We start from the raw sequence: 23,550 nt of genomic DNA on the forward strand, positions 1-23,550 counted from the left end.
TCATTGCTCCTTGCTTATCATGTCTTCCAAAGGAGAATTTGATGATTTATAAATAATCATAGATTTGTCCATATTCTGATTCAAAGTTAATTTTTAATTTTAGCATAATATTCCAAAGAGGAACTTAGTTATACACATTGAAATTCAAAACGCAAAACCAGGACTGTGAAGCTTTTTAGCAAACTCTGTAATAGAAATTCAACAAGCAAAACATGTCATAGGCTGTAGACTGCAGCAATGAGCCACTCTTGCCTGTAGCTTTTTTAGGAGTGAATCAATAAATAGTAAGCTCTGTAATCTCATGACAAATACTATGCTGGTTATTTAATTAAAAAGAACACTGTGGGATGAGAGTGCTCACATCATGTAGGTATAAAATAGTCCTGAGGAATACATAAACTATGTAACAATGAGTTTCTGTTATTTTACTCGAGTCTATATCTTATAAATTTCTTATATCCTTCTCATGCCCCAATTTTTCATCTGCTTTCGTATTTGGATGCTGATACCTGGGGACTACTTGTCCTAAACTACCACTGCCACCATCCATGTGACCCTAGATTCCTCATATCCTAACATGCATCCTGATGCAAGATGAGCTTAAAGCACATTCATGACTTCACCAGAAAGCCCTTCAAAGAACAGAAAAACTCTGTCTACTGAGAACAATGACAATGAAATAAATGTATGCCTCAGCCATGTCTTCCAGGTAGGTTGCACCAGACTGGGGGCAAATTCAGGAATCAACGTATGGGGTGAAGAAGTTACTCATTGTGCCATGTAAGCATAATCAGATGTGCTGGTTTATCAGGTTTTCCAGATGTAGGAGGTCTCTACGTTAGGGTGTTATGGAAGGTGTATTTGTTAACTTAGATCTTTACCTCCCTCTAGAGAATAGTAATGAGAACTTGTTTTAAATAGTTATTATCTATAAAACTTTCTCAGACGAGTGAAGAATGATTACTAGCTTTAAAAAGTCACAATAACTATTGTACTAGTTCAGGAAATGTAAATCCTATGGCAGTCATTTAGCAGACAAGCACATTTCTGTGTTAGATTACAAATGTTAGATTACAGAGTAATGCACACCATTTTCTGGATGCTTGAGAGACCAGAGTCTTCATATAATCTCTTTTTGTAGTATGTCTAAAGCACCTTGAGAATCAGTAGGGAGGTAAAAAAAATACACACTGTTGAGTCAGCCGACCTGGGAAGAATCTTGACTCTGTGAGATAATAACTATGTGAACACTCTTAAGTTACTTGAGCTCTTTTTTGTAAAATGAGGGGATTCAGAGTAAGAATCCAATAGAATTATTGAAGTAAGGTGCTTAGTGTATGTCTCAAACATTGTACACATTGAAAAACATATAATACAGTGGCATGGATCTTAAAGAAAGCACAGCACAGAGAAAGGCCTACAACCTTTTCTAAATAGGTGCACACAAATGTTGTTAGGAATGAATCAAAGATACAGGTTAGCATATTTTCCTTAAATCTAGAAAAGGGAGATCTTCCACAGGGGCACCATTGCACCATGCACTAGTTAACCTTTGGAGGTATGGCTTTGGCTTTATTATAATCTAGAGAGTAGGTAAGACCTTTCATCAAGGGCGGACGGTGGGGAAAGGAATGAGATCTACTCACCCACAATCCTTAGTAACATCTTACACATCACTAGGCTACGTTGTAGGTCCTGTGATCTCTACTGTTACCCCAGTAATTTTGTTTGAAATTGAGAGGGCACAGCCTCCTTGTTATTTCAGGAAAGATGGTTAAGTTCATTATCAAAGATCAATACTCTGTCTGATGTGGTAAATGGGGAGGTTCAGTAGTGCTTGCAGACACTGCGTAAGAAACATGCGGGAACGGCTTCAGATGTACTAACTACACAAATCACAGCTTTCTGATGGATCAAACAGCTTGAAATCACAAAAATCCTTAATTCTGCACAAAATCAAACTGTAGGGTTAGTGTATGAGTTTGGAAATATAAATGTAGGTGATGACAAAGACTTTTAACTTACTAAAACTATGTTTAGTATCTACACAGAGGTACCTCTCTTTTCTTCTCTCTCAAAAAACCATAATTTTGGAAAACCCATGTCTTTCTACTGTATTCTATGACAAGAGAAGAGAGAGTACTCCCTTCAGATCTACTTAAAAACTGTTTTAATGGACTAAACAGGCTCTACTGTGGGCACAGAAGGCTCTATCCTCTACATAAAGACATACACGCACTCTCTGTGCACAGGTGGCTCCTCACACCACAAACTGGGAGCAATAATTGAATCCAGCTATCCCACAGTGCAGAGCACTCACTCACTGAACCAGCCTGGAGGGCATTTTTAGTTAGCTTTCCAGAGTAAGATTCAAAAGATTACCTCAATTGATTCTTTGTTTCAACCCAGGGGGTGCAAGGCATTGAGGATGTAACAGTTTGATTAAAAATATACCTGGGGGGAAATAAGAGGAACAAGGGTGGAGTAAAATATGCTTTATGAATTAGAAGAACAGAGTATAGGCCCAAACATGTGGGCTATCTTGGGTCATTCATTCATTCATTCAACAAATATTTATTGGGTACCTACTATGTGCCAGGCACAGTGCGAGGCCCTCAATGTGTAATGGTGAGCAAACCCAGACATCATTGAAGGCTTTCAATTAGTCTTCATCTATAATCTAAATCTGCCTTAACTTCCTGATAATTGTAGATATGTAATTTTTCACAGTCCAGGAATTCAAAATGGTAAATTTGAGAATGGGAGAAATTACCCCCCTAAATGTTATTGTTATGAGCTAAATAATTTACCATTTTATGTATATCATTATAAACTAAAGATCAACAAGCTAAGCTAGGAATATATGATTTGAAGAAAAATAAGAGATATTTATAACTATTTTCAATCAATATCAATAGTATTTGGGTTAACAACTGAGAGGGTGGCATATTTTATGATGTCATAAAGAGGATTATCACTGAAATCATTTAATAATTTTATTTATGATCCACAAGAGAATAGAGATTATCATCATTAAATCTGTTGATACCATTGCCATGTGTGGGATTGCTAGCACCTCAGAGAACAAGAATCTAATTTTAAAATAACATTAAGAAATTAGAGGAACACATCATCAAAGCAAGATGATAGTCACCGGGGACAAATACAAAATTATACATTCAGATACTTAAGGAGGAATAAACCTAGTTTGGTGAAAGGGAATGAATGAATGGACAGAGGGCAACTGTTTTGCAGAGACTTGAGGGTTCATGATAAGGCACACTTCTAGTTTAAGATACTAATTATTGCACGTATAATTAAAAAAATTTTGGGGGGTGCGGCAGGGCCGTATGGGGATTCGGACCCTTGACCCTGGTGTTATAAAACTGTTCTTTAACCAACTAAGCTAACTGGCCAGCCCCTAAAGTTTGTTTTTGATAAAAAGTTTCACATGGTACAAAAGCTTCTGTACTTTACTATGGACAGAAATTGACCAATGATTATTTTTCCATCATCAACAACTGCATTTTGAAGGAGATTTGAAATTGAAGCTGTAGTTGCAAAAACAGACTTAAATTAATTGTTTTGAGAAACATATTAAAGAGAATCTCTTCATTACTGCTGCAAGGAAAAACACTTGTCTGGAATGTAATTGCCAAAAGAAAAATAACTGATTTTATCCGATTTTTTAGGAAATGAGGAGTGGGGGAATTTAAAAATTTCAGATGGCAGTTCTGGCAGTACCTTCCAGCCCCTATCCCTGTGGTTAGGCCATCAGGTCAGCTCCCACAAGGCTTGGTCAGTGCACTAAGTTTCCATCTTTCTCAATCTCCCACTAGCCCCTCAACCACTCCTTGAAGTCTAGCACAAAAATTCACGGTATACAAAACTTACATCTCCCAAATGTACATTTTTGCCTATTGCCATAGAAGCAAGTAATTCTTTAGGAGCCTAGAATTAAATTCTGGTTAGTTCACTAAAAACATAATTTCAGACCATTTATTTTTCAGTTCTCACTGGCTTAGGTCACAATTGGAAAAAAATTCCAATTCAAACCAGAGTCTACACTTATAAAACAGAAATCTTTAAAAAGTACAATATATTTCTTATTTAAAACATGCTTAAATGTTACTGCTTTAATGCCTTTATTTACATTTTTACACGCTGTCTTCCATACTTTATGGAGCATATAAAATTTTACACAGTTGCACCTGCATCATAATGGTATTTGGATCTGGATTTTTTTTTCTTTAAATCCTACAGTCAACATCTTATCTAATTGTATCACAAGTCCTTTATGGAACAAGATAGGAGAGGGGAATGTCAGTGTTTCTACAGTCTCCATAATTATCACTAAAAGGAAATCCTAAATGTTAAGACATCTTTGAGAGGCTAGAGGAAGTGAGAGATTTAGTGCACACAGTGATGCTGGATAGAATATTTTACCGAAGGAGCTAATGAAAAGTCCCAGGGTAGGAGAAGCATCTGCCCAAGAAAGGGGTACAGGGAAGAGAAAACACAGCAACATCTGGTCTCGAAATGTGCCAATGCGAAAAATTCTCAGAGCCAGTTAGCTAGGCTTATGGGAAAGAACAAGGAGAAAAAATTGTCTGCCCCAATTAAATAAATAAGTCTGGCTATGTCAAAAAAAGAACAATAATATTTACAAAAAATTTTTCTATACTTGAGGTTTAAAAGGTAGAATTTTGGACTCATCCTGCAGCACAATGGCTGAAGCATCTATGTATAATCAAAAGAAGAAATGGCTAAAAGGGCAAACTTTGGAAAGGAGAATCATGACATAAAAAATGTTTTTTTTCTTCTTAAAGGAAAGTGATGATATGTGATCATGTAAATGCAAATGTCTGTGGACATTACTGTTTGCTGGTGGGGAGTGAATTTTAATGTGTACACTATGCAAATGCATTTTATAATAAAATAGAATGTGCAAGGACTTCTGAGGGCAGGGAGGACTGAGGAGAGCAGCAGCTTCTAGACACCGATGCCTGAGAGGACTGGGAGGACAGAGCTAGGAGAATGTGCCACTCTGGAACCCTGAACAAAGTCTAGGAGGCAGTGCCAGTCAAAAGCCCATACTTCTAAAAAATATCTCTTATACTTGACTGAGAACTGGATGTCTACACAATTACCATCTGCAAGGTCTTTCCTTACTAAGTGCTTAACCTTGAATAATTCTTTGTGCTTAGAGTGAATCTCATAAGAAAAAAAATAAAACTCACTTTTCTGGGTTGAGTCATGGGGCAAATTATATGAAATGCACTGTAAAGGCTAGAGATAAATATAAAGCAAGCTATTGTAAACCATTCAGAGTCTTTGTATTAAAATTGGCATGAATGTCAAAGCTCATTTAAGGCACAGTCCTGGTCACTTGTTAAAGAATGCACAGAAGGCAGACTCCACAATGCTGAACAGAATCTGGTTTTGACCAAGTGATATATATTCATATTTGTACATCTGAAGCAATTATTAAAAAGAAATTGGGAAAAAGCCTGCCTCTCTGTGATGGAGATATTTAAACAAGCCATTTTGAAAATGTTAAAAAATTAAAATTGTAGAAAGTCGAACCATAGGTGCCATGTTTTGCCTGAAGTGGCAAAAATACCATCTGCCTCAGTCTTTTAGCAGCATGCTTATTTCAAGTAGCAGTAGGCTAAACTACAGGCATACGCTCGCTCCAGCTGGGAAAAATACACAGACGTTTGTAGATGTTTTTCTAAGCAAGAATAGTCAACATATTCGTTTTCTTTTAGACATATATATTAGTTACCATGGCAAACCAAGTGTGAATATGGTCCGAGTGGCTTCTCCACCAGTTCCAACACATACCCAAGAATTCCTACAATTCAATAGGATGTTTTTCTAAGCAAGAATAGTCAACATATTCGTTTTCTTTTAGACATATATATTAGTTACCATGGCAAACCAAGTGTGAATGTGGTCCGAGTGGCTTCTCCACCAGTTCCAACACATACCCAAGAATTCCTACAATTCAATAGGTGGCACCCTTCCCTCTAGCATTGAACTGAATCAGTGTGCATAACCTTGGTGCCGGAAGTCTAAGGAACATGGAATAGTCTAAGAGAAACATACTCAGGGCTGAAGACCAATCACTGTAATTAAGATCCCCACAGCACTGTGCATAAGAGCAAAACTGGTAGCGCTGGCTTGCTGGTCATAATTCACTTCTGGTAATTACATTTCATCTAATAAAACTTCTCCTACAGTTTTAACTGAGTAAGATGTTCTTTGTTTTTCCATCTTAAAAGCTATGAAGGTAGAATTGCCTTACACAGTTACACAGCTTCCATCCTTGCCCACTCCCAGGTGAGTGGGTTTCAGCAGTGGGTAGGTGACTCTAGTGCTTGTATTAACTACCTGAAGAGGTAGGGAGAGACAATGAATCAATAGTTGCCAAGTGCATTTATAGCTTAGGATGAAAAGCACTGCAGCAGTGTAAAACATTCATATCCAGGCTCTATCGCAACAGGAACTCAATTAAAAAGTAATTCAATTTCTTATCTGTGTGTTTGAGTACACACGATTGTTTTGCTGAATGTGATCACCTCTTCCATGCTCTCCTCTGCTTGCTTGCCAGCTGAGACTGACAAAATTTGAGTTATGGCATATAAAGCTATAGAGTGCCCAACCAAAATAGTTTTTTAAAGATTCTTGAAATCTTATTTTTCAGACAAAATTGGCGTTTGAGTAAAATATTCATATCTTGGAAAAAAATTTTCAGCAACAAATAAATTTTAAAACTCCTGAGCTTTTCAAATATTGTTTTACAGGTAACCCTGCCAGGGGAACCCTAAGCCACAAAGCATGATCCCTGCATTAGTTAGCATGAGCATCATGAGCACTGAGACCACACAAAACAGAGACAAACAGACCTTAGGTCATGATGTGTATTACTAAGGGCCCAAATACACTACATGAGAGAGAGTATTACAAGCTGCACCCTGCAGACATCTCCCTGTTACCTGGTAGAAAAGGATATAATCTTTCTTCCCCATGCTACTTGGGTTTAAGTCTGTGTAAGAATGACAGGTCTGGATTAATTACGTAAGTCAAGTTATGCCTTTAAATATCAGAATAACACTACATATTCAAGGGGGAATGGGTTTCTGTTTACTGGCATGAGAAAGGTTGTCACTGGGCATTCAGGAAGGCAGCCTTAGACAACATTGGGATGGACTGCATTATATAGTCAATATACTCTTAAAATGGCTAATTTGAGTCTACAATCCTCAATTCCAGAACTCTCACAGCATCCTGTACTTCTCCTAACATAACACTAGTGTGATGCTCATGCACACATATTTGTCAAGCACTCCTACATGTTAGCCTGTGCTGGGCAGGAGTGACGCCACCATGAACAAGGCCCCTGAGGCCCCTGTCTTTAGAGCTTTTACATTCTAGTGGAAAAAGAAAGGAAGAAATAAGCAATTAAATACAAACGATCATTTTAGATTATGATAAATATTAAGAAGAAAAAAAAGTATAGCAAAGTGGGAGTGGCTACTTTAGATAGGGAAGCCTGAGTCAAGAGAGCTTGTGATGGCAAGGCCCACGGCAGTCTTGCTCACAGCAGTAGTCTCAGCACTAGCACAGTGCCTTGGACATATTAAATATCAAATAAATATTGATTGGGTGGAAAAAGAAGAGAGTCTGGACTTCAGTAGCATACAGGATAAGAGTTCTCTTCACAAATTTGGAATGGGCTTAAGACAGTAGAACAGCACTATTCTAAAATGCTCATTTTATTCTGAGGAAACTGTAGCTCATTTTATACAGAGGAAGACCAAAGAGATTAAGTGACTGTTATCAGACTTCACACTGAGTTAGTGGCAGAGCCATTGCTTGGTCCAGTGGTGCTCTTATCTAGACACCATAGTTTTTTCTTTTCCATTTTCCAGTGTAAATCTCTTCCATTGTCAAGTGCTCCTGCAGTAAGAAATTCTAGAGACATTCTCTGAGTCACAAATAAGCACCAATGTTCAACAGTCACTCTTTTCCCTTACCTTTTTATTCATGTTACCTTTCTTTCACTTATAGTGAAATTCCAGCCTTGATCTTCAAACTAGTTTATTACAATCTTCCTAAGCAATCTTCTTAAACCTGTTGATTCCTACAACCTGTTTCAAAAGCTTTCCTTTCCTCTCTGCATTGAGATCAAAAGTCCTATGCCATATTTTCTCCTGCAACTTACTTCTCCTTAACTCGCTTCATGTGTCTTCTATTTTCTTTTTTTTTTTTTTTCTTTTTGTCTTTTTTCATGACCGGCAACGGATCGCAACCCTCAGTGTCGCGCCCGTACCGGACCGGGACAGGCAACGGGATCACAACCCTCGGTGTTGCGACCGCCCCTCGCTCAGCCAGTGAGTGGCCGGTCTGCATGTGGGATCCGAACCCTCGGCGGGAGCGCCGCCGCGCTTCCCAAGCAGCGCACTGTAGCAGTGCGCCACCGGGCCGGCCCTGTCTTCTATTTTCTAACTGATGGCCTCTATTCACTCACACACTTACTCAATGCTAAGTGCCAAATACCATGTTAGGCATTGGTATACAAAGACAAAAAAGTGGCTGGCCAGTTAGCTCAGTTGTTAGAGCACAGTGTTGATCACACCAACCAAGGTCGAGGGTTCAGATCCCTGTACCAGCCAGCCACTAAAAAAAACAAAGACAAAAGGCATTGTCCCTGCCCTCAAAGAGCTCAAAGTCTATGATCTGTCTCATGAACAGATCACTATAACAGAGTAAGTGCAACGACTGAGAGATCCACAGTGTATGATGGAACTAAGGAAAGCACCTAATCCAACCTGGGGAACCACAGAGAACTTCCTATAGGAGATGATCTCACATTAAGTTTTATAGAGTGAATAGAGCTAGCCAGATAAAGGGGGAAGGGCAATCTAAGCAGAGCGGACAGCACGAGTAAAGGCACAGAGAACAGAAACAGTATGTTTTATGTAATTTGGTGCTATTGGAGCACAAGGTGGGAGATAAAGCTGAAGAGTCCCTCTAGGGGATGAGATCACACAGCCCTGTTTATGCCAAACTAGTGAGTTTTGAATTTGCCTTATCGATAATACAAAGCCAATGAAGGGTTTTAAGCTGGAGAGTGAACTGTCAGATGTGTGGTTTAGATAAACGTTCTGGCTGGTGATGAATCTGTGGGGACGAAAGTAAGCAAGGGAGACCAGGCAGTAGGTTTTCAGGGGTTCAGATGAGGAGACTATGAACTTGAGCAATGGAAGAGAGATCAAGAGGAGGGGGTGCATTCCAGAAAATGTAGGATATAAAACTGGTAGGATTTGGTCATGTAACATAGGGGTGAGGGAGTAGAAGTTTCTCACATGGTAAGTTCCTCACATGGTTGACTGATGGGATGACAGTGACAACAACAGGAGAGAGAATAAGTAAAAAGGACCAGAGGGACACCACCCAGGGTGAACCTTGATAAACTATGTAAACTATGGTCTCTGGGGGATAATGACATGTCAACATAGACTCATTGACTATAATAAATGTACTGCTCTGCAGCAGGATGTTGATGGGGAGGCTGTACGTGTGTGGGGTCAGAGGTATACGGGAACTCTATACTTTTCACTTAATTTTGCTATGAACCTAAAAAAATAAAGTAATTAAACAACAACAAAAGACCAGAGATATCAGGGAAGATTCTGATTTGAAAGATGCCTTGGCCTTGTATGCATGCAGGAGACCCAGGAGGATTTGCCCACAGCCCATGTCTGGGTATAAGATGAGCTTCAAGTAGGCATCTAAGATAGAGTAACAGATATGGAACCCCTCAGCTTACAGGTGCTCCTGTGGTCTATATTATCTACTACTGCAGCAGTTTTTAACCAGGGCTGTGCGTCAGAATTATCTATGGAGACTTTCAATCCACCCCAGTTTGCCCCTGCTCTGCTGATCTTGGTGAACGAGGGTATAATGTGGCAGTACCTAAGCATGTGTTCTTTCAAAAACTCCACAGGTGATGTGAGAACTCCTACCTGTAGGAATCCAGGGCTGCCCTGTATGGTGCTTCCCGATATTATCCAGTGGTGCTAGAGGTTGTCTTCCACCCACAGGCACCTTTCTAACAATGGTTAGTGATCTTACCCTGTTTAATTTTCTTCATAGCACCTGCCACCACCTGATATTATATTATCTATTTAGTTGCTTATTTAGTTATCTATTTCCCCCACTAGATAAGGAAAGACTTCATCTCATTCACTGTTGTATTCCCAATACCTAATACAGTCTCTGGAATGAAATAGGCACTCAACAATTAATACACTTATTATTGAATGAATCTTATTCTACCTGCTAATGCCTGTTACTTAACAGAAAACAGCCCTCAGCTTTAAATGTGATTTTCTTTTGACCTTTCAAATATAAACAAAAAACAAACATCATATTGAAATGTATAAAACTGTAGTATGTATAAAATCTGCTTACCTTAGCATAGTCTAATCTTCCTTTTCCTTGAGCCTAAAATAGAAGAGAGGGGGAAAATTAACTTGTTAGTTCTTGAAAGATTATTAAGTGTGTCTGTAATTTTTGCTTTTCAATAATGGAACTCAATTCCTTCCTCTCTATTTACTACATATATATTGAACCATACATACAAGGGTGCTTCAACAAGTTCGTGGAAAGATTTGTATTATCTTTTTTTTCCCTTTACATTCTCACCTTTTCTTGAATATCTTTTAATTCTATTGTCCACGAACTTTTTACTTCAAAAAGTACTTACTTCAAAGAGAACTTCACCCTCATATACACACAGTGAACCATACATATATCCATATAAATAAATTTCAAACACATAGAAAAGTTGAAAGAACAGTACAATGAGCACACAGACACACACTGTCTAGATCTGACAGGTACAGACATCATGACTTTTCACCCGTACACGCTCAGCACACATCTTCTATGCATAGGACATCTCATACATAACCACATGACTCTTAACAAATTTCAAAAACTAACAATAATGCCGTATCATCTAAAATACAATCCGTAGTCAAATTTCCGTAATTGTCCTAACATCTTTTATAGCTTCTTTTCCCAGACCAGCTAATCAAGATTCACACAGGGCCGGCCCCATGGCGCACTCAGGAGAGTGCGGCACTGGGAGTGCAGCAGCGCTCCTGCCATGGGTTCGGATCCTATATAGGGATGGCTGGTGCACTCACTGGCTGAGCGTGGTGGAGGCGACACCAAGCCAAGGTTGCAATCCCCTTACCAGTCACAAAAAGGACAAAAAAAAAAAAAAAAAAAAAATTCACACATTGCTTCTGGTTTTCATGTCTCTTTTTAGCCTTTTAAATCTAGACCAGACCTTCCCCATTTTTCATAAATGAAAATAAAAGCCATTAACTTTTTTTCATGAAAATCACTGACTTTTTGAAGAGACCAGGTCAGCTGTCTTATGTTTCTTTTTAAATTTGTCTTATTTCGGGCCGGCCCGTGGCTCACTCGGGAGAGTGCGGTGCTGATAACACCAAGGCCCCGGGTTCGGATCCCATATAGGGATGGCCGGTTCGCTCACTGCCTGAGCGTGGTGCTGACAACACCAAGTCAAGGGTTAAGATCCCCTTACCGGTCATCTTTTAAAAAAAATAAAAAAATAAAAAATAAATAAATAAATAAATAAATTTGTCTTATTTCTTCATTGTGTCGTTTGTCTCTATTTTGCTTGTAAACTGAAAGTTGAGTATGAAGAAGCTTGCTTAGATTTAGGTTAAACATTTTTGGAAAGAATACTTTATGTGGAACATTATGTACTTCATCAATTAAGAAGGACAAAATGTCAGGCTGTCCCACACTTAGTAATGCTATAAATTTGAACACTTGTATGGTGACTATCAGATCACTCCACTCTAATGATATATTTCCTCCTGTACAATTAGTAAATAATCTTTGCGGTCAATTTTTTTTTTCACTTCCCTTGGTGTAATTTTTCATATGTTGTATTATATAACAAGACACCACCTCCACCACCAACCTTTTATAGTAGGGATGAGAATAGGGAGGAAAAGAAGAGGTGAAGGAGGAATCCTATGTGAGGTCAAATTTTATTTAAAAAATATTTTTAGTTGTTATTAAAAAATGATTTAAAATTAACACATATATTCAAATGTGTTATATATCAAACCTCAACATAATAGAGACTACTAATGTATTAATCTTTGCCGGTAGGTCAACTTGTGTTTTGCAGACTTCAGAATAAAACTTCTCCTGCCACCTCTGCACAGAACAAGAGCTCTTCAACTTACAAGTGGGTTAGGTCTTGACACCATTTTGTTCCTGAGTCCAAAGTGACATTATATAGGTAATTAACATGGGCAGATTACTTCCATGAGTGAAAAGGAAATGTTTTTATCATTGGTTCTGACTCTTCTAACTTTTTTACAATCCTTTAAAAATTTATCCAAAGATGACTGCATTTTGTTTTTCTTCCTTTTACAATAAACTTATAACAAGCCAGTGCTCAGGCATAGATGTTAGCATCATCACAAACCACTCTGAAATTGTGATTTGAACATTTTCAATGAAACAGAAGGCCTCTGCAACCAATATACTATACTATAAAAAAGAATTTAGGGTCTTCAGTCTGCTCTTAGAAATTTTTTAGGAAACCAGGATTTTCAGTGAGCTGAATTTAGTACTGAGATGTACCATACCATCACAGGTACAATCTACCATGAATATGAATCAGTTCTTGCCGAATTTTAAAACCAGGCTATTCTCTGTGCAAATATTTTATATTTATTTGTTGGTTTATGGACATCTTTTTTCCAAATAAAATAGTTTTGCCTACACTGAAAATCCCTCTCCCCGCTCAGTAACTTCTGCAGGAGTGGTTAGGGAAGCCCTGAACTCATTTGCAAAGCTCACTCATGCCCTAGCTACTCACTTGGACATTGTGCAAACATGGGCTAGCCTTGATCCTATGAATAGATACTACATGGATGGCCTGTAACCAAACTTCAGCAGCAGCACCTTCACCACATGCTTAGTCTTTAAGTTCTCAAACTCCCAGCTGAGTCCTGAATTCATTTCAGGTTAACAGACAACTGACATTGAGGCTGATCCTGTGTGACCAGTTTTCCACTTTTTCTATTGCCCATCCTTTTCCTTGTCTCTTGCTGATTACTATGGATTGCCCAGGCACAGCACTTTTCAAATGATGCACAACCTGGGAGTCCTATGGAATTGTTCCCACTGTCAAAATACTCATTTCTAAAACACATTTGCCATTTCCTCACTATCAATTTTGTTTCTCTTCTAACCAGTTCCTCTTTATTCTTGCTCTCTCAACATTCTCATCTTTCAAGGTTTAACACATAGTACATGTTAAAAGTACTAAAAGTGGCATTTGTTGAAAGTTATGATGTTGAGAAACTTTTATATCTCAAGGTTACAAGGTAAACTGTGGAGAAACTATATCATTTACAATGACTTAGGGTGGACTTTTCCTTTTGGATGTCTTGAGCCATTTCCCATTTTGTCTCATAAAATGGCAGTTTTTTCAGGTAAGAAGAGTGAATATAATGCTGTTCACAGATAGGGACATCTAGCATAGCCCTATCACAAATTTTTGTAAAACCATTTTACCCATCACATACTTTGTTTGTAGACTAATCATCTTAGAGAATTCTAGGACTTTGAAGTATCTGTGTTTAATTACAAGCTATTTTCAAACCTCAAGTGAGAGTTTTACTTTGTATTCCTAGTGTGGTTACTACCCTTTCACCCAGTAGAGATACATGGCTGGAGATGATGGCAGAGAAACACCATGTATATGATCTGTATCTGCTCACCATCAGCTCTGAAATGTTTTGAAAGCTGTGAGAGTAGAAGCCTACATTAAAATGACAGCATGATTACCACAGACATTGCAACCTGAACAGACTATTGATATGCAGCTCACCTGAATGTCCTTTTAATCTTATCACAACAAACATTCTAGTACTGTGAAACCATTTCACCCTTGATTGCTTTAGCTTATATAGAAAGCATCATTTATTTTAGAAAACAAATACGGTAAATATTTAAACTTTTATAGGTATATATTATATATACATATGTATATTTCCAGCTGATATATGGGTATAAATATCTACATATGCCACTTACCCACCTGAGAGTAGACATTCAAATATACGTTTTTTTATAAGCTTTAAAGCTTACAAAAATATAGCAAGTTAGAGACAAATGCAAATGATGATTTAGTCTCCTACATAAATAATATTTCTCATTAAACACTACCTATTCTTATTCTTTTTGTAAAATAGTTAATTTGAGAGGGGCCATAGTTTCTATTAGACCTGATGATTGCTCATTCATTCAACAAATATTCATTGAGCACCTACTATGTGTCAGGTACTGCTTAGGCACTAGAGACACACCTGTGAACGGAACAGATAAAAATCTCTGCCCTCACGGAGCTTATATTCTAGGGGGTTGCACATTATTGTTTTAGACAGGCTTCACATACAATCTGTCTCTAGAACTTAAGCTCCATAAGAACAGGCAAATTTTCTCTCTTGCTCATGTCTGTATCCCATGTGAAGATCAGTGTCTCAATGAATGAATGGATGGATGGACAAACGCTTTTTCTTTACATGTGTTGACTATGTAGTCTATTCAGGAAACTTAGGGAACAAAATTCATTTTATTCACTCATAGTTCTAGGAAAGCTGGTTGTTTCGGTTCAGAGCTAGCATGTAGCTAATGTGAAGCCATTAGCTAATGCCTTACAAATAATTTTTACTCATATTGAACAATACCATATTTTCATTTTCTCATCCATCTCCTATTTATAAATAGACTAAGGAAAGGAATCTAAGCTTCCATTTATAAAAATAAATTCAAAGGTTTCATGGAAATTGGACAAAAGGAAAGAACAGAGAATAATCACCTAGTAACCTTAGTGTCATTAAGTGCTTCAACCTTGAAAGCAGTGTGTTGAAGTGAAAAGAGCCTAGAATGGAAGTTAGGAGACCTACAGAGAGATTTCAAGAGGCACACTCCAAAGCCTCAGTTGTTGAGGCCTTGTCTGCTGGGGAAAGCAAGTAGCCTAAGATCTTAACTGTGACCACTACAGGAGGACTGTGACCACCTGGGAAGATTGATATGTTGGCAACCAGAAAAAATGGTTTCTAGTCCTTCATTGGTTAATTCCTTGTTTAATTGTTAATTTAATTTTAATTGTTAATACCTTGAATAATTGTTAATTTTTCATATGGCCTTTCCTTATATGCAAATTTAGAGTCTTGGACCAGGCCAGAAGTTCCCAAATGCTGGGCTCTCACAAATTCTGGGCTGGCTGTACTGGAATCATCTGGGTAGCTTGTGAAAATGCAGATTCCCAATACCCTACCCCTGAGATTGTCATTCATTTGAGGATCACTGGCCTGGTCTACATGGAATGTCCTTTTCAATTTATGCTTCTATGTGCATTGATGTTTACTTCAAAGGTGAAAAGAGAACAACTATATAAACTCCTTAAGTCTCAAGGAGAAAGGAGTACTGTGACTTTCTCCCCTTTTTCTGACATCTGCCACTTGTCATGTATATTCCTAGCAGAGCAAGACATTATTAAAATAACTTTCTCACTGGGGTCCAAAATAGATGGATATAAAATAAATGCAGACTACGTTTCAACTGCCGGCAGTCCTGAACCTCTTCCTGGCACACTGTTCATCTCCAGGAGCCACTGCAAATTCTACCATCCATGGCAATTCCCTGAGGGCTTCATTACTAGGGTCTTTAAAAGGGATTCATTCATCTTTTTGCCTCCTGTAGGTATGCTTCTTGCCAATCCAGGTCATGAGAAAAGAAAGTAATTTTTCCTAGTCTTTAGCAGTTCACAAGAATATGTGGTTTGAACACTTTTATCTTTAAAAAAATGTGAAAATAGACAAGCTAGTATGCCAGTGCTCATGACACTGGAGGCCTCCTCAGACAGCTATAGTGAGCACTGTAAAACAATATTCTATACAAAGGCAAAAAAAAAAAAAAAAAAAAAAAAAAAAGCCAGCACTCTGATGAGAGGATGCACAAAGGGATTAATTCTAAAGGTTTATATACCAGTCTCTGCAGACCAAAGGCAGATAGATTCCCTGTTGGTAAGTAATGGATGTACAATGTGGTCTTTTACTTTAAGAAACAAATGCTTTTTTATAAGTCAGGTAACAAAGAAGTATTGGATGACATAAATGAACTGTTTCCAATTTCCAACTACTGTTATCTGGACTTGAAAGCTCAATATGTGGAGACGTTTTTCTAAAAGTAGAAAACTAATATTCCACAGCAGGGAGTCCAAAAATTGCTTAAGACTGATCATCTCTACTGATCAGGTTATTCTTCCCATATGTTACCAGCTATATGTTGGAATAACAGTCATTTTTAAGGACTTTCTTTTTAAACCTTCAAGGAAAACTACCGCTCCCCCCACCAAACATTTTAGTTGAAAAAATACAATGAACATCTATTTGCCCTCCACCTAAGACTCACCAGTTGCTAACATTTTACCACCTTCGCTTTCTCTCTCTCTAGACGACCACTTGCTATTTGAGAGTAAGATTTAGGCATCGTGATGCTCATCCCTAAATACTTCAGCAGTTATCTCCTAAGAACAATGGCATTTTCCTACATAACCACAAACCCATTATCACATCCAATAAGTTTGACATTTACTATATTACTTAAAATACAGTTCATACTCAAGTTTTCCAAGTTTAACCAATAGTGTTATTTAGAGCTGTTTTGATCCCAAACTAAGATTGAATTAAAAAGCATACATTGCCTTTGGATATCATATCTTTTAAATTCCTTCTAACCTACAGCAGCCCCTATACCACCACCTTTTGTGTCTTTCATAATATTGGCATTTTTAAAAGTCCAGGTCAGTTGTACTGCAGAAGGTTCTATATCGTGGATTTGTCTGATTTTTTTCTCATGATGAAATTCAGGTTAAACATTTTTGGCAAGGCAATTACATAGATGATGCTGTGTATCTTTCTATAATGACAGGAGTCACACAATATCAATCTGGTAAAATTAAGTTCATTCACTGCTTCCTTATGTATTTAATATGTAATCTGCAGGGTGCTTTGAGTCCATGTATATTTTCAGTTCCTTGCTAACTATTTATCCAATTATTTTAACTGATCATCCATTGATGATCCTTGTCTAAATAAAAGATTACATCGGTGGCTGCAAAATAATCATGTTTTAAAGGTCTTTTGTGTGGGACCAGCAGAAATATCATTGGCTCCTTTAGAGGAACCAGGTCTTCCTGAAAATACACTCTCTGTGCATTTGCATTGGTATTTAGAAGCACAGTTTACCTTATATGGAAAAAGGAGGCTTTTGGGAGAACAGAAGAAAGATACCTCTATCCTCATTCCAGAATGGTCCGGGGATAGTGTATGGGGGTAAGAAAAAAAAAAAGGTCACAAATCAGAAATCTATTAGATCTGCTAGCTCTGAAGCTGGAGCAACCCACTGAATGTTGCTTTGGTAGAAGTAGGCTTGTGTTGCTGGGCTCTCCAGTTACAGAGCTGGAGAGGTACCAAAACACAAAGGAAAAGAGCAAGTTTTTCTCTGCTATTTTGATCATTCTTGCCTAAGAGAACACAGAGGCATCTACAAGGAAGTCAACACCATTCAGAACTGGAATGCTTGGGTACCTGATTTTACCATCTCTTTCACCTAAGAAAGCTAATCAACTTTCAGAGGCAAATGTGAATGGCCATAAAATTAACTTTCTCATATTCTCTTTATTTGGTTTCTTGGGAAAAGAGAAAGCGATGTTACGGTACCCAATTTTAAAAAGGAGAGGGGTTTGTATTATCTACATACCCCTCTGTTCAGAGATCTTATTATTCCTTTGCAACCTGTTTTTCTTGCTCTGCTCTCTTGGAATCTGGAAGAGACATGAAATTTAAAATTGCACATTTGACCAAGAAAAAAAATCTACCCAGATTTCAGAAAGGCCATGAGCAAGGAAATCAGGCTGATAGAATTGATCTGCATCCCCCAGTGGCCAGGTCCCCTGGTGATGGCTATCAGCCTCAATGGCACATCTCAAGCTCACCATGTCATACACCCAACTTAAACCAGTTTTTCCACTTAACTTTCCTATTTCTATTAATGGCACAATTTTTTCCTGTTATTCAAGTTCAAAATCCTGGTTTTGGTCTCTAACTGCCCCTTCCCTAGTCCACACCTGCCAGCTTCTCCTTAACATATCAATTATAAAGTCCTATACATTTTCTCTCTGAAATGAGTTTTATGCCTAACCTCTTTACCTTCCCATTCTCATTGCCAACACACTGACTGGGATTTTTCTCCTGCTCTTATCAACAGGTTTCCAGAAACTTCTTAACTGATCTCCTTGTCTCTCCTTATTTCTTTCATCATATACAATGTAGCCAGATTTACCTCCCTCAAAAACAGTTTGGTTGTGACAGTGTCAGAATGTCACAAGCCTAAGTGACAATTCAGTACTTTCAGGAATAGCCTTGACAATACCTGGTTCAAAAATTTTCAGTGACTTCTGAATCAAGTTTATTTTCCATAGGCAAACAACCCAAAGTCTTTTTTTCTTTTTTTAATTTAGTTAAAATTCACATAACATAAAATTCATTACTTTAACCATTTTAAAGGGTACAATTCAGAGGCATTCAGTACATTCACAATGTTGTGCAATGATCACCACTATTAAGTTCTAAACATTTTTATCAGCCCAGAAGAAAACGTGTACCAATTAAACAGTCACTCCCTCTGTACCAATTAAACAGTCACTCCCCGCTCTCCCCTGTTCTATCCCCCAGCAACCATCAACTTGTTTTCTTTCTCTATGGATTTGACTATTCTGGATATTTCTGAATATTTCATATAAATGAAATAATATAATATGTGGCCTTTTGTGTCTGGCTTCTTTCACTTAACATAATGTTTCCAGGGTTCATCCATGTTGAGCATGTATCAATATTAAATTCCTTTTTATGGCTGAGCAATATTTCATTATATGGATATACCTCATTTTGTTTATCCATTCATCAGATGATAGACACTGGGTTATTTCTACCTTTTGGCTATTGTCAATATCACTGAACATCCATGTACATGTTTTGTTTGAACCAAAGTCTTTTAATGTAGTCATTACCTACTATTTCAGAGCTTTTTTTTTTTTTCCCCTGGCAGCTGGTCAATATGGGGATCCAAACCCTTGATCTTGGTGTTATAACACCAAACTCTAAACAACTGAGCTAACTGGCCAGCCCAGAGCAATTCTTAATCTGTTCCTTATACTGCCCTTGTTCTTCGTATTCCATCCAAATGATAATATTTTTGTTTCTCTGAATATACTGAACACTTGTCCATCTGTATTACTTTTTCAAGGCTTCCTTTGCCTAGGAAGTTTCCCATTCCCATCTTTGCTATCAAGATCTTTTTCTTTAAGGGCTTTCTCATATATCACCTACTTCACAAACCCTTTCTTGACTTTCCTAGTTGTCTACAAATTCCTCTGAGCTCCCCAAAAGGCATTAATTACAGTATTTCTTTGTATTTGTGTATTTCTCTTATCCTCTTTCTACTCGGCCATAGACAACCTTCAGGCAATTTATTGCTATATCTCCTGTAGTCAAGCACTTTGTTTCCTTATGTGCAATAGAAAACCTTAAGAAATATTTTAATTTAGAGGATACCTAAATTCATTTCATAGTCTTTATGGTCATACATACAGTCTTTTCAAATGTACACACTATACACACCATCTATGGTAGAGAATGTTATTATTCCTTTTGAAATGATTCAAAATGTCTTAACTAGAAGTATATCACATGTCATATTAATAAAGATGCTCTGAATGTATATCACATGTCATATTAATAAAGAGAAGTATATCACATGTCATATTAATAAAGATGCTCTGAATGTACATCTTTTCTTTACAGAATATGCACCTGTTATTTTCATGCACACCAGCCTTGACCAGTGATGGACTTTGGATGTGTTGTCCCCTCCAAAAATCATGATGAAATTTGATCCCCAATGTGGCAGTGTTGGAAACTGATTGAGTCATGGGGGTGGATCCCTCATGAATGGATTAATGCTCTCCCTAGGTGGGCGGAGTAATGAGAGCTCTTGCTCTATTACTTCCCACGAGAGCTGGTTGTTTATAGGACCCTGGCACCTCTTGCTTCCTCTTTCTTGCTCCCTCTCACCATGTGATCTGCTTGTACCCGTCGGCTGCCTGCCACTTTCCACCATGAGTAGAAGCAGCCTGAGGCCTGTGCCAGATGCAGCTGTCCTGGAATCGTAAGCCAAATAAACCTCTGTTCCTTATAAATTACCCAGTCACAGGTATTGCTGTTATAGCAACACAAAATGGACTAATACAACCAGCAATCTTTGTCTTACTATTTGAATAAGGAGTAATAGTAGGATATCTAGGGACAAGTGAGTTATAGCTTAGCAATAGTAATATGTAGCATACTTAAGGTATTTTATGGCTGGTTGTGACAGTGTCAGAATGTCACAAGGCTAAGTGACATTTCAGTACTTTCAGGAATAGCCAAGAAAATAAAATCATAATTCATATTTCTTCAGGTGACTTATAATGGCAGGAGAAAACTAGAAGGATCATTAAAAATAAAGCTTGCTGACCTGCAATAGCCCCTGGACTCCCTGAGAGAGTCAGAGCTCTGTGGTTCTCTGAAGGATTCTACTTTCTTTTATTAGGAATCAAAATGATAACTGAATAATGACTTCACCTCCCCAGGGTGAATCAACCATTCACTAACAGTATTTTTACCTAATCATTATTTTTCAGCAGCTAGAAATTTAAATTTAAAATTAAGGTAGGGAGGGATCTGTAGAATTTAGTACGGAGACAATGTTCAACAAATATTTTTTTAGCTATTTCAGGTCTGGCCTGGCACTAACTGCCTCTCGTGAAAGGGTGTGGGCTACATGTGTGTGTGTGCACGTATGCCCACGGGCCTACGGTTGTGATGGAAGAAGGATATCTAACCTAAAGATTTTTGGGGGCAAGGGGGATTTGGAGAGGAGATGGCAGGGCCTGATATAAAAAAGCTCAGAGGTGCTATTCCTCCTAGCTTCACAATGATGTTGAAAGGGCACTAAGAGTATGGGACTGCCTTGCTTTCTTGTCTAGTCAGTAATTTTCACTCTCTCCATGCAGGAAATCAAAAGGGTAGATGGGACACAAACCTGTCTGGGCAGAGCAGGGAAATAATTTTACATGTGGTAATGAGAAATGATAAGTGACTTCCATCACTGGGAGCAAGATTTTTCTATTTCTCTGTGTCAAAACTTGTATAAATTTCCAATAGAGATAAATATTTTTCTTATTATGCATCTCTTGCCTGAGATACCTATTTCTTAGATTTATTTGACACCTGAGAGGGACCTTAGAAATGATGTAGTTCAATGTCATCACTTCACAGAAAACAATAAGGATATGAAAGAATATGGTTAATTTACACAGATGCTGGTAGAGCCCAAACTAGAATCTAGGTCTTCCAAACCTTCGCCTTCCATGGGCCATTTCTTCTATACCAACTTGAGTCTATGTAACAAAACTAGGCTGCCACCAAACAGCCTCACCCTGTGAGGACCACACTGCACACTTTTTGATAAATATTAATTGGATGACTACTCCACGTAAGCCGCTGTGCCAGGTACTATGGGTAATACAAAGGTGTATGTGCTATTATCCTTAAGGATCGTGCAATCAAATTCAAAACTAGGGGGAAGAAAGGATCACAGAAATACACAGGAGAGTAAATAACATGAAAAAATTGGAAAGAGAACAGGAACTAATTTCGTATAAATTTCCAATAGATATAAATATTTTTCTTATTATTCATCTCTTGCCTGAGAGACCTATTTCTTAGATTTATTTGACACCTGAGAGGGACCTTAGAAATGACCTAGTTCAATGTCATCATTTCACAGAAAACAATAAGGATATGAAAGAATATGGTTAAGTTACACAGATGCTGGTAGAGCCCAGACTAGAATCTAGGTCTTCCAAACCCTCGCCTTCCATGGGCCATTTCTTCTATACCAACTTGAGTCTACGTAACAAAACTGAGTTGCCACCAAACAGCCTCACCCTGTGAGGACCACACCACACACTTTTTGATAAACATTAATTGGATGCCTACTCCAAGTAAGCCGCTGTGCCAGGTACTATGGGTAATTCAAAGGTGTATGTGCTATTATCCTTAAGGATCATGCAATCAAATTCAAAACTAGGGGGAAGAAAGGGTCACAGAAATACACAGGAGAGTAAATAACATGAAAAAATTGGAAAGAGAACAGGAACTAATTTCAGGATTAACAAGCAACCTCCTTGAGATTTAGAGTGGAATGTCCCTCTCAAGTGTTATGCAAGTTGCGTCTCCTGTCTCTAACTAGGAGGCATTTACTCACTATTATCTTATAGAGCTTTACATAAACTTGTACAGACTTACAATGGTTTGACTAACAATTTTTCGTCTTTAGGATGGTCCCAAAGCGATACACATTCAATAGAAACTGTACTTCTAGTACCCATATGACCATTCTGTTGTTCACTTTCAGTATTCAATAAATTACATGAGATATTTAACATTTTATTATAAAATAGGCTTTCTGTTAGATGATTTTGCCCAACTGCAGGCTCATGTGTTATGAGCATATTTAAGGTAGGTTAGTGTATCTAATGCATTTTTGACTCATGATATTTTCAACTTAATGATGGGTTTATCTGGACATAACCTCATCATAAGCTGAGGAGCATATTACAATTTGGAAGATTAAAATAAACTCGCGTAGAATCTTTAATAGGAACAATGTTGTCCCCTGTGTGACAGAAATTAACTTTTTACCTGTTTGTTTTGGATGAATTTATCTTTTCTGTGTCAGTGATCCTGTGACTCAGAAATGCAGATACAAGGAGAAGGTCCAGAAGTTAGTGAGCAAACCAAAGCAGCCTGACAGGGCATTATGGTGGGTGACAAACTACCAGTCTTTTCTGAAGGATGAGGATTTAGTCATGACCACAGGGCATCTAGTTTGGAGGGTGGGAATATCAGCTGCTCAGGGACATCATCTCAGCGTTGACTGATCTATAGACAAGGTCTATTTGATTTGCTTGAGTACTGCCTAAGGCAAAGGTTTTTTTGAAAGGACAGCCATTTGAATCTAAAATCAAGTTGGGAATAATAATTTGGGATATTTCACCAGCTATTTAGAAAACCCTGGACTGCTCATGTTGTCTACATTTACAACTTTGTACATTTGCAAAGAAATGTAAAAGAGTTAAACACATCCCTTTTCTGTAGTTTCTTTAAAATTCGTATCTATGTCACTCCTAGAAACATATATATACATAGACAGACAGACAGACAGACAGACAGACAGACACACACACACACACACACACACACACACACACACACACACACACACACACATTTATGAATATCCAAG

The 23,550-nt window shown here is 37.9% G+C and overlaps 1 protein-coding gene across 1 annotated transcript in view; it reads right to left on the bottom strand.

The window, feature by feature from the left end:
• The window catches only part of PDSS2 (prenyl (decaprenyl) diphosphate synthase, subunit 2), a gene marked incomplete at its 5' end in the record, with an annotated part of 43,093 nt that overhangs the window by 13,442 nt on the left and 6,101 nt on the right, over positions 1–23,550 (bottom strand). The window contains one exon of the mRNA XM_008576832.1: positions 10,483–10,515. Coding sequence (XP_008575054.1) covers positions 10,483–10,515 — 33 coding nt within the window. The remainder of the gene's footprint in view (positions 1–10,482; positions 10,516–23,550) is intronic.

The sequence above is a fragment of the Galeopterus variegatus genome, unplaced genomic scaffold (assembly GCF_000696425.1).
Source record: "Galeopterus variegatus unplaced genomic scaffold, G_variegatus-3.0.2 Scaffold1414, whole genome shotgun sequence".
In the NCBI taxonomy this organism is placed as follows: domain Eukaryota; kingdom Metazoa; phylum Chordata; class Mammalia; order Dermoptera; family Cynocephalidae; genus Galeopterus; species Galeopterus variegatus.